This window comes from Nerophis ophidion, linkage group LG03 (genome assembly GCF_033978795.1).
Source record: "Nerophis ophidion isolate RoL-2023_Sa linkage group LG03, RoL_Noph_v1.0, whole genome shotgun sequence".
Lineage (NCBI taxonomy): Eukaryota > Metazoa > Chordata > Actinopteri > Syngnathiformes > Syngnathidae > Nerophis > Nerophis ophidion.
This window is the reverse complement of record NC_084613.1, coordinates 1,559,617-1,572,138: the sequence shown is the minus strand read 5'-3', so window position 1 is coordinate 1,572,138 and position 12,522 is coordinate 1,559,617. Positions and strand designations below refer to the sequence as shown.

Below are 12,522 nucleotides of genomic sequence, written 5' to 3'. Positions count from 1 at the left end.
ACTTTGTGGATGGAAAATAAAATATAAATATTACAAATAATGTTGTGTTTGACTGACTTTATTTCCACGCCCACATTTCACCTGCAAACTTACAAGTGGACATTCTTTCCTCCAAGTGCATGTCGGGTCAAATCATCATCAGCTGCACACCTGTGTCTTCACTCACCTGTCCTTTTTACTACAAACTTAACCTGAGTGTTCATCCAGCCATCCATTTTCTACAAAGTGCAAACCAAAGGAAAAGAAGACAGGAAATGTAGCTGTTGTGCTCTCTCTCTCTCTTTCTCACTCTCTCTCTCTCTCTCTTTCTCTCTCTCTCTCGGCTGTGTTGACATTTTCCAACAGCTGGGAGTGCAGCGCCAACACAGACATGAGAGGCGAGCATGCTGACTACTTAGCTAAAAGCCGTGGTGATCCACCCGATAGCACAAAGTTTAAAGGGCTGGGTGTTACGGCTCAAGCACCTGCAGCAACACATTCAGCTGTCTGCTCCTCTGGACGCAGCACTGGAGGCGTGGCCACACTCAATCTGTCATCAACACACCTTTGACACACCTTTGACTCACCTTCCTTCTTAAAGCAGCACCTGCTAAGTTCCAGTGCCAGAACCTAGCTACTTCTACCCGGACAGTAAGCCTTACACGTCTCTCGCTTTCCTCGCTCTCTGTGCTCATGGTGTCTTGTCCTCTGTGCTCATGGTGTCTTGTCCTCTGTGCTCATGGTGTCTTGTCCTCTGTGCTCATGGTGTCTTGTCCTCTGTGCTCATGGTGTCTTGTCCTCTGTGCTCATGGTGTCTTGTCCTCTGTGCTCATGGTGTCTTGTCCTCTGTGCTCATGGTGTCTTGTCCTCTGTGCTCATGGTGTCTTGTCCTCTGTGCTCATGGTGTCTTGTCCTCTGTGCTCATGGTGTCTTGTCCTCTGTGCTCATGGTGTCTTGTCCTCTGTGCTCATGGTGTCTTGTCCTCTGTGCTCATGGTGTCTTGTCCTCTGTGCTCATGGTGTCTTGTCCTCTGTGCTCATGGTGTCTTGTCCTCTGTGCTCATGGTGTCTTGTCCTCTGTGCTCATGGTGTCTTGTCCTCTGTGCTCATGGTGTCTTGTCCTCTGTGCTCATGGTGTGTTGTGCTGTGTGTTCATCCTGCAGCTCCTTGTCCTTCCCTGGTTTCCAGCAGTGTGTCTCGTCTCCCAGGATTCCCTCTGGTCTTCCTGCTGTCTCCCCGGATCTCGACCTTTGGCCTGCATCCGGACTACAACGGCTCACACCAGCCCCTGACCACTTGCCTGTCCCCAGACCTTTGAGCCTGCCTTGGCCTTTCTGGACTCCCGCATCTCTCTGGACAGTCCCAGTCCCGGTCAACATGTAAGTGCTGCACGGAGCCACACCACAAGTATTTGGGTGAATTACACCCATGTATTGATAAATACGCCGCAAGCTAAGTGACGTCCTTGTCCAGGTGGCGTCTCCTTGTCCACTGCAGCGTTACACCGGGCTGAGCTGCGATTCGTTCCGGTAGTGAACACTGACAGGATGTGTTGAGGTCCTTCCAATCTCTACTTTTATTAATATCAGTGATTTTTAGGCCAAATAATTACTTGATTAAAGTCCACTGTTTAATGGACCTTTATTCAAAACCAGTGTTACTATTCAAACTGTGTGTGAATGTTACAGTGGCCCAATATCCATCCATCCATTTTCAACCGCTTATTCCCTTTTGGGGTCGCGGGGGGCGCTGGCGCCTATCTCAGCTACAATCGGGCGGAAGGCGGGGTACACCCTGGACAAGTCGCCACCTCATCGCAGGGCCAACACAGATAGACAGACAACATTCACACTCTAGGGCCAATTTAGTGTTGCCAATCAACCTATCCCCAGGTGCATGTCTTTGGAGGTGGGAGGGGCCTATCCCCAGGTGGATGTCTTTGGAGGTGGGAGGAAGCCGGAGTACCCGGAGGGAACCCACGCAGTCACGGGGAGAACATGCAAACTCCACACAGAAAGATCCCGAGCCAGGCCTACTACGCTACTGTATTTTAATGTCGGTCAATAAGGTGCTACTTGAAGATCCAAGTTCTTTCTGAGGTGGTGACTGCCCGCCACTGATTTATGTCATCTAATGACTTGTTTATTTTGTACTGATTATTGTTGCAAAGACAGATTTATTTGGTTTGTTAGCAAGACTTTTTCCAGCGGCCGCGGTCACATGACTCTGTCACATGACTCTGTCACATGACTCTGTCACATGTGCAGTACTAATGCAGTACTATCTGAGTATGCAGTACTAATGCAGTACTATGTGAGTATGCAGTACTAATGCAGTACTATGTGAGTATGCAGTACTAATGCAGTACTATGTGAGTATGTAGTACTAATGCAGTACTATCTGAGTATGCAGTACTAATGCAGCACTATGTGAGTATGCAGTACTAATGCAGTACTATCTGAGTATGCAGTACTAATGCAGTACTATGTGAGTATGCAGTACTAATGCAGTACTATGTGAGTATGCAGTACTAATGCAGTACTATGTGAGTATGCAGTACTAATGCAGTACTATGTGAGTATGCAGTACTAATGCAGTACTATGTGAGTATGCAGTACTAATGCAGTACTATGTGAGTATGCAGTACTAATGCAGTACTATGTGAGTATGCAGTACTAATGCAGTACTATCTGAGTATGCAGTACTAATGCAGTACTATGTGAGTATGCAGTACTAATGCAGTACTATCTGAGTATGCAGTACTAATGCAGTACTATGTGAGTATGCAGTACTAATGCAGTACTATGTGAGTATGCAGTACTAATGCAGTACTATGTGAGTATGCAGTACTAATGCAGTACTATGTGAGTATGCAGTACTAATGCAGTACTATGTGAGTATGCAGTACTAATGCAGTACTGTCTATGCATGTTTGAAGTATTATGTGAAAGAATAAGAAAAAGAGGATACATTGTGTCTCTGTAAGCTGCAATCCAGCACAACATCTGGAATGTTCTGCACACATGTTGACAGATGTTGTCTCACACAATCATCCAGCATCCAGCTGCTTACTGCACAAAAGCACTCAGTGTTGCAAAGCAGTTCTTCTTCTGGATGGATGGATGGATGGATGAAAGGATGATGGATGAAAGGATGATGGATGAAAGAAGGGATGCTCCTTTTCTTCTTTGTGCAAGACGCGGGGGAGCCAGCAGCTGCATGATGGAGGTAAAAGTACACAACATTTTTGTCACCTGTCATCACTTCTACATGTGTGTGTGCTGTGGATGGATGGATGGATGGATGGATGGATGGATGGATGGATGGATGGATGGATGGATGGATGGATGGATGGATGGATGGATGGATGGATGGATGGATGGATGGATGGATGGATGGATGGATGGATGGATGGATGGATGGATGGATGGATGGATGGATGGATGGATGGATGGATGGATGGATGGATGGATGGATGGATGGATGGATGGATGGATGCTTTGTTGTGTTGACCACTGCAATGATGATGTGTTGATGTATTGTTATGTGTTGATGTATTGTTATGTGTTGATGTATTGTTATGTGTTGTTATGTAATGATGGATGTATTGATGATGTACCGATGTGTTGATGGATGTATTGTTATGTGTTGATGGATGTGATGATGATGTATCAATGTGTTGATGGATGTAATGATTATGTACTGATGTGTTGATGGATGTATTGATGATGCATCTATGTGTTGATGGATGTATTGATGATGTACCGATGTGTTGATGGATGTGATGATGATGTATCAATGTGTTGATGGATGTAATGATTATGTACTGATGTGTTGATGGATGTATTGATTATGCATCTATGTGTTGATGAATGTATTGATGATGTACTGATGTGTTGATGGATGTATTATGTATTGATGATGTACTGATGTGTTGATGGATGTATGGATGATGCATCGTTGTGTTGATGGATGTATTGTTGATGTACTGATGTGTTGATGGATGTATTGATGATGCATCGATGTGTTGAAGGATGCTTTGATGATGTACACTACAGTATTGATGTGTGAATGGATGTATTGATGATGTATTGATGTGTTGATGAATGTGCAAAAGTGCATTAATGGTGTACTGATGTATTGATGGATGTATCAATGATGTATTAATGTGTCGATGGTTGTATTGTTAATATACAGTATTGATGTATTGATGATGTATTGATGGTTGTATTAATGATGTACTTGATTTGTTAAGATTATGTATTAATGTGTTAATGGATGTATTGATGATGGATTGATGTGTTGATGGACTTGTTGAAATACTGATGGATGGATGGATGGATGGATGGATGGACAATGTACCGTTGAAAATATTATGCATTGACAGACGGATGATACATTGATAGATGGCTGTCTATATATATACATATATATATATATTTATATATATATATATGTATATACATTTGTTTTGTTGGATCAGCAGCAAGTGAGAGGCCTGCATGAAGCAGCTGTGGTGGGAAACAGTGCCACCATCTCTCTTCTCATTCAAGGCGGCTGTGCTTTGGACCTTCAGAACAAAGTCAGTGCTTCAAAAACACAATCAAAAAACATTCCGCTTGTAAAATTGTCTTTCCTCTCTTTGAGAATGGAAACACGGCGCTGCATGAAGCGTCCTGGCACGGTTTCTACCAGTGTGTCAAACTGCTGCTCAAGGCTGGAGCGGATGTAAACATCAGCAACAAGGTGGGCTTGTTCATCATCAATACATCCATCATGTTGTCCTACGTCTGAATAGCACCAGTACTAATGTTTGTTCATCATCAATACATCCATCATGTTGTCTTATGTCTGAATAGCACCAGTACTAATGTTTGTTCATCATCAATACATCCATCATGTTGTCTTATGTCTGAATAGCACCAGTACTAATGTTTGTTCATCATCAATACATCCATCATGTTGTCCTACGTCTGAATAGCACCAGTACTAATGTTTGTTCATCATCAATACATCCATCATGTTGTCCTACGTCTGAATAGCACCAGTACTAATGTTTGTTCATCATCAATACATCCATCATGTTGTCTTATGTCTGAATAGCACCAGTACTAATGTTTGTTCATCATCAATACATCCATCATGTTGTCCTATGTCTGAATAGCACCAGTACTAATGTTTGTTCATCATCAATACATCCATCATGTTGTCTTATGTCTGAATAGCACCAGTACTAATGTTTGTTCATCATCAATACATCCATCATGTTGTCTTATGTCTGAATAGCACCAGTACTAATGTTTGTTCATCATCAATACATCCATCATGTTGTCTTATGTCTGAATAGCACCAGTACTAATGTTTGTTCATCATCAATACATCCATCATGTTGTCTTATGTCTGAATAGCACCAGTACTAATGTTTGTTCATCATCAATACATCCATCATGTTGTCTTATGTCTGAATAGCACCAGTACTAATGTTTGTTCATCATCAATACATCCATCATGTTGTCTTATGTCTGAATAGCACCAGTACTAATGTTTGTTCATCATCAATACATCCATCATGTTGTCTTATGTCTGAATAGCACCAGTACTAATGTTTGTTCATCATCAATACATCCATCATGTTGTCCTACGTCTGAATAGCACCAGTACTAATGTTTGTTCATCATCAATACATCCATCATGTTGTCCTACGTCTGAATAGCACCAGTACTAATGTTTGTTCATCATCAATACATCCATCATGTTGTCCTACGTCTGAATAGCACCAGTACTAATGTTTGTTCATCATCAATACATCCATCATGTTGTCTTATGTCTGAATAGCACCAGTACTAATGTTTGTTCATCATCAATACATCCATCATGTTGTCTTATGTCTGAATAGCACCAGTACTAATGTTTGTTCATCATCAATACATCCATCATGTTGTCCTATGTCTGAATAGCACCAGTACTAATGTTTGTTCATCATCAATACATCCATCATGTTGTCTTATGTCTGAATAGCACCAGTACTAATGTTTGTTCATCATCAATACATCCATCATGTTGTCTTATGTCTGAATAGCACCAGTACTAATGTTTGTTCATCATCAATACATCCATCATGTTGTCTTATGTCTGAATAGCACCAGTACTAATGTTTGTTCATCATCAATACATCCATCATGTTGTCCTACGTCTGAATAGCACCAGTACTAATGTTTGTTCATCATCAATACATCCATCATGTTGTCCTACGTCTGAATAGCACCAGTACTAATGTTTGTTCATCATCAATACATCCATCATGTTGTCTTATGTCTGAATAGCACCAGTACTAATGTTTGTTCATCATCAATACATCCATCATGTTGTCTTATGTCTGAATAGCACCAGTACTAATGTTTGTTCATCATCAATACATCCATCATGTTGTCTTATGTCTGAATAGCACCAGTACTAATGTTTGTTCATCATCAATACATCCATCATGTTGTCTTATGTCTGAATAGCACCAGTACTAATGTTTGTTCATCATCAATACATCCATCATGTTGTCTTATGTCTGAATAGCACCAGTACTAATGTTTGTTCATCATCAATACATCCATCATGTTGTCTTATGTCTGAATAGCACCAGTACTAATGTTTGTTCATCATCAATACATCCATCATGTTGTCCTACGTCTGAATAGCACCAGTACTAATGTTTGTTCATCATCAATACATCCATCATGTTGTCCTACGTCTGAATAGCACCAGTACTAATGTTTGTTCATCATCAATACATCCATCATGTTGTCCTATGTCTGAATAGCACCAGTACTAATGTTTGTTCATCATCAATACATCCATCATGTTGTCCTACGTCTGAATAGCACCAGTACTAATGTTTGTTCATCATCAATACATCCATCATGTTGTCCTACGTCTGAATAGCACCAGTACTAATGTTTGTTCATCATCAATACATCCATCATGTTGTCTTATGTCTGAATAGCACCAGTACTAATGTTTGTTCATCATCAATACATCCATCATGTTGTCTTATGTCTGAATAGCACCAGTACTAATGTTTGTTCATCATCAATACATCCATCATGTTGTCCTACGTCTGAATAGCACCAGTACTAATGTTTGTTCATCATCAATACATCCATCATGTTGTCTTATGTCTGAATAGGGGGGCGGCATAGTCTGCAGTGTTGTACATCAGGGGGGGGGGGCATAGTCTGCAGTGTTGTACATCAGGGTGGGGGTTATACAGTGTTGTACATCAGGGTGGGGGTTATACAGTGTTGTACATCAGGGTGGGGGCGACATAGTCTGCAGTGTTGTACATCAGGGTGGAGGTTATACAGTGTTGTACATCAGGGTGGAGGTTATACAGTGTTGTATAAGTGTCCATATTAGCTTACTATCACAGTGATTATGAGTCACAGGCTGACACAAATGTTTGTTGACAGAAATGTTGAAATGTAATATTTATTCCACCCATTTTTACAACATTGGACATCATTAGTAAATCAGAGGCTACTCAGAAGGTGAGATAACTCCTGGAAATGACTGGCTCAGCAAGGCCACAGGTAGAATGATGTTTGTGTCCAAGTTAAGACCGTCTTCTTGTAATGGATTTAGTTCAATCTTTGCAAGCTGGGTTACGTTTGCTGTGGTCTGGAACAACATGACACACAAACCATTATCAGAAATGCAGCCAATATTACTTCAAGATAAAATGTCATGAGAAATGCAGATAGAAATTAAATGAGCACAAATATAGCTACACGTGAGGCATGATGATGCACTACTTACTTACAGCTAGCCTAAATAGCATGTTAGCATCGATTGTCTGGCAGTCATGCCATGCCTGATAAGCACTCCACACAAGTAAATAACATCAACAAAGTTCACCTTTGTGCATTCACGTACAGCATAAAACATTTGGTGGACAAAATGAGACAAAGAAGGAGTGGCATAAAACACGTCTTTCCGTGGCAGCATCGGAGAAAGTTGTACATGTAAACCAACTACGGTGAGTTCAAGGACTGCCAACATTAGTTGGACAAAACATTGCTCTGATCAGAGAATCATGTTTAATACAAACAGTGGGTTTCTAACCATTAGGGAGGTTTGTGTCGTGTTTGTCCTCCTAAAAAAAACCTTTAAAAAAAATAATATATTATTCCCTCAGTCTTTTTCTATTTTCATATATTTGTGAAAAAGCTCCAGGGATCTCCAGGGCGGCGCTAAAGAGCCGCAAGTTGCAGACTTAATGTGGAGGCTTTTGTGCAAACGATGTTTGCTGTGTGTGTGTGTGGTGACTTGGTAGTTTGTGTTGCTGCACAAAGGATGTTTGCTGTGTGTGTGTGTGGTGACTTGGTAGTTTGTGTTGCTGCACAAAGGATGTTTGCTGTGTGTGTGTGTGGTGACTTGGTAGTTTGTGTTGCTGCACAAAGGATGTTTGCTGTGTGTGTGTGTGGTGACTTGGTAGTTTGTGTTGCTGCACAAAGGATGTTTGCTGTGTGTGTGTGTGGTGACTTGGTAGTTTGTGTTGCTGCACAAAGGATGTTTGCTGTGTGTGTGTGTGGTGACTTGGTAGTTTGTGTTGCTGCACAAAGGATGTTTGCTGTGTGTGTGTGTGGTGACTTGGTAGTTTGTGTTGCTGCACAAAGGATGTTTGCTGTGTGTGTGTGTGGTGACTTGGTAGTTTGTGTTGCTGCACAAAGGATGTTTGCTGTGTGTGTGTGTGGTGACTTGGTAGTTTGTGTTGCTGCACAAAGGATGTTTGCTGTGTGTGTGTGTGGTGACTTGGTAGTTTGTGTTGCTGCACAAAGGATGTTTGCTGTGTGTGTGTGTGGTGACTTGGTAGTTTGTGTTGCTGCACAAAGGATGTTTGCTGTGTGTGTGTGTGGTGACTTGGTAGTTTGTGTTGCTGCACAAAGGATGTTTGCTGTGTGTGTGTGTGGTGACTTGGTAGTTTGTGTTGCTGCACAAAGGATGTTTGCTGTGTGTGTGTGTGGTGACTTGGTAGTTTGTGTTGCTGCACAAAGGATGTTTGCTGTGTGTGTGTGTGTGGTGACTTGGTAGTTTGTGTTGCTGCACAAAGGATGTTTGCTGTGTGTGTGTGTGGTGACTTGGTAGTTTGTGTTGCTGCACAAAGGATGTTTGCTGTGTGTGTGTGTGGTGACTTGGTAGTTTGTGTTGCTGCACAAAGGATGTTTGCTGTGTGTGTGTGTGGTGACTTGGTAGTTTGTGTTGCTGCACAAAGGATGTTTGCTGTGTGGTGACTTGGTAGTTTGTGTTGCTGCAGGCGGGACACACGGCTCTTCATCTGGCCTCTCAGAACGCTCACGCTCAGACTGCTCGCCTCCTGCTGGTCGCTGGCGCCAAAGCGGACAACAAGAACAAAGTGAGTCTGATGTTTGTTCTCCAGCAAGCCATCAAGATCGTCACACTTGTGACATTTTTGCAGGAGGGCGACACGTGTTTGCACGTGGCTGCTCGCTACAACAACACCACTCTGGTGAGAATGCTGCTCAGATCCATGTGCTCTGTCGACCAGAGGAACCAGGTAGAGGATCTTCCTTCTAGAGCTGTCTGAAACCACCATGCCATGCATTATACTGTACATATACTGTATGCCCTCATTGCGATAATACAAGTGACGCTGTTACGTGTGAAGTGAATTATATTTATATAGGGCTTTTCCTCTAGTACCGTACCATGCAATACCATAACAACTTTATTTATAAAACCCTTTCAAAACAACCACAGTTGAAGAACAAAGGGCAGTCAGGTTATAACGCCGATGACATTTATTAAACAGACAAGAAGCAAGGAATCAAACAGAGACAGGAGTTTACCTGCGTCAATATTGTCACCAAAAGTAGCAGAGGTCAGCTAAATAATGCCTTTGCTAAATGGACAGCCGACACATGTAAGCTACTTAACATCAGTGAAGACCAAGAACTGCAAGAAGATGGCAGTCACATCACCACACCTGATGGCACTCAACCAAAAAATAGATCAACACTGCCAACACTGCAAAGGTAAATAAGACTGTTTGTTTAAACAACTGGTCAAAGGAAAAGTAAATGGTGCATTAGGAAAAGTTGTTTATTGATGTGTTTATTACTATACATCTCTACTTTGTTTGCTATATAATTGCAAATACTTAGAAAATGTGCACATAGGGTGAATCATATTCGGTACTATACCGCCTGTAAAAAGTACTTTGAATACGACCAATGTATGATCCTGTAACTACTTGGTATCGCATTGATACCTAAATGTGTGGTATCATCCAAAACTAATGTCAAGTATCAAAGAAGAGAAGAATAAGTGATTATTACATTTGAACAGAAGTGTAGATAGAACATGTTAAACGGAAAACAATGCGACACCTACCCTTTACATCAGTATTTTTAAACCATATTATTATTGGTTTATTTGGTGTTATATTTTATTGTATGATCCTGTAACTACGTGGTATCAGATCCATACCTAAATGTGTGGTATCATCCAGAACTAATGTCAAGTATGAAAGAAGAGAAGAATAAGTGATTATTACATTTGAACAGAAGTGGAGATAGAACATGTTGAAAGAGAAAGTAAGCAGATATTAACAGTAAATGAACAAGTACATGAATAATCAATTTTTACAGTTTGTCCCTCATAATGTGTATAAAATAATAGGTGTATAAAGTACACAATATGTTACTGCAGACTAATTAGGAGTCTTTCTTTGTTTACTTCCTCCTAAAAGACAAGTTGTCTAGTATGTTCAACATTTTATTCAAGGACTAAATGACAATAATAAACATATGTTTCATGTACCCGAACTTTCTTAAAATATAGCCAATAATGACATTTTTTGTGCTCCCCTTTGTTCAGAAAAGTACCAAAAAGTACCAAAAAACATGGGGGTACCGGTACCAAAATATTGGTATTGTGCACCTACTGTAATTCTTACTAAACTTACTGTCACCAAGTTTTCAACAAATCCATGACTTCCAGTTCAGTAAAACGTTTAAACTCCTTCCATTTGTGTCCAAATATTTTCTGGAACAAATTTTAATTATACCAGCGAGTGTTAACCTCCTTAATCAGGATCAATCACAAATCAAGAGCGTGATTAATCTGATTAAAAGTAGAAACTCTTGACAGCCCTAATTAGGATTTTCTTTCTTAGAATAACATGAAATACTCAAATATCTGTTTGCTTCGTGTACTAATCTGTCAGAGCAATGGTGTTCTTGTATTGTTAATTACATTTGTATGGATTCAGGTTGGAAATATAGTTATCATCTGCAATAATAATTAGTTTTGTGTATCCTGATAATGTAAATCATAACATATCATCATACATGACCAACTTACTTTGATTAAAAAATATATATATATGATTGACCTATGATTTAAAAGCATTAAATTGTACATTGTAAAAATGACAACAGATTTGACAGTAAAAACAAACAAACAGTGGTACAGTATTTATATTTACAATCATATGTCATAAAAACTACTATGGATATCACCATAAAAAACTAACTGCTCAGTTGCCAAAATATTACTGGAAGAAAAACAGTGGTACCATTTTTGTATTTAAAGTAAAGTTAAAGTAGCAATGATAGTCAAACACACACACACACACACACACACACACACACACACACACACTTACTAGGTGTGGTGAAATTATTCTCTGCATTTGAGCCATCGCCCTTGATCAGCCCCTGGGAGGTGAGGGGAGCAGTGAGCATCAGTGGGAGCCACGCCCAGGACTCACCTCAGCAGGTCACACTGTGATGACTCTGCAGGACAACATTACAACTATTCTAAAAACAACATCCTGCTCTTTCCATCCGTACCCAGGTCCAAATCATCTAAATGAACATATAATGAAAGTGGAAATTCATGATTTTTTTGACATTTTAATCAACTAAATTTAATGAATTTTGGCACAAGAGAAAAAAACCTGCGCTCTCCCTCTTTGTTTGTGTCCTGCAGAAAGGTGAGACGGCGCTCCATGTGGCTGCTGCGCTCAACCACAAGAAGACAGTCCAACTTTTATTGCACGCCGGCTCAGCTGCAAACATCACAAACAACGTAAACATCTCCAAAATGCATCTCAAGAAAGTGAAAATATGTTCTGCAGGACACAAAAGCAGTCAAGTTGTCACCTTGAGTCAATGCTAAATAAAAAGAGACTACAACAAATCCTTTTCAACTTATATTCAATTAAATAGACTGCAAAGACAAGATATTTCATCTTCACACTGACACACTTTCTTCTTTTTTCCAAATATTAGCTCATTGTGAATTTGATGCCTGCAATGTGTTTCAAAAAAGCTGGCACAAGTGGCAAAAAAGAGTGAGAAAGTTGAGGAATGTGGAACTTCCCACAGGTGTGCTAATTGGGAACAGGTGGGTGCCATGATTGGCTATAGAAGCATCGTCCATGAAATGTTCAGTCATGGCTAACTTACACATCTGTGAAGGCACCATTCGTGCTGAAAGGTACATACAACATATGTTGTTATCATGGACG

The 12,522-nt window shown here is 40.6% G+C and overlaps 1 protein-coding gene across 1 annotated transcript in view; it reads left to right on the top strand.

Annotated features, from left to right (window-relative positions):
- The first annotated feature begins 2,938 nt into the window (after positions 1-2,938).
- LOC133548674 (uncharacterized) overlaps positions 2,939-12,522 on the top strand; it is a 32,022-nt gene continuing 22,438 nt past the window's right edge. The window contains exons 1-6 of the mRNA XM_061893644.1: positions 2,939-3,206; positions 4,462-4,560; positions 4,626-4,724; positions 9,283-9,381; positions 9,445-9,543; positions 11,982-12,080. Coding sequence (XP_061749628.1) covers positions 3,012-3,206; positions 4,462-4,560; positions 4,626-4,724; positions 9,283-9,381; positions 9,445-9,543; positions 11,982-12,080 — 690 coding nt within the window. The 5' untranslated portion in view covers positions 2,939-3,011. The remainder of the gene's footprint in view (positions 3,207-4,461; positions 4,561-4,625; positions 4,725-9,282; positions 9,382-9,444; positions 9,544-11,981; positions 12,081-12,522) is intronic.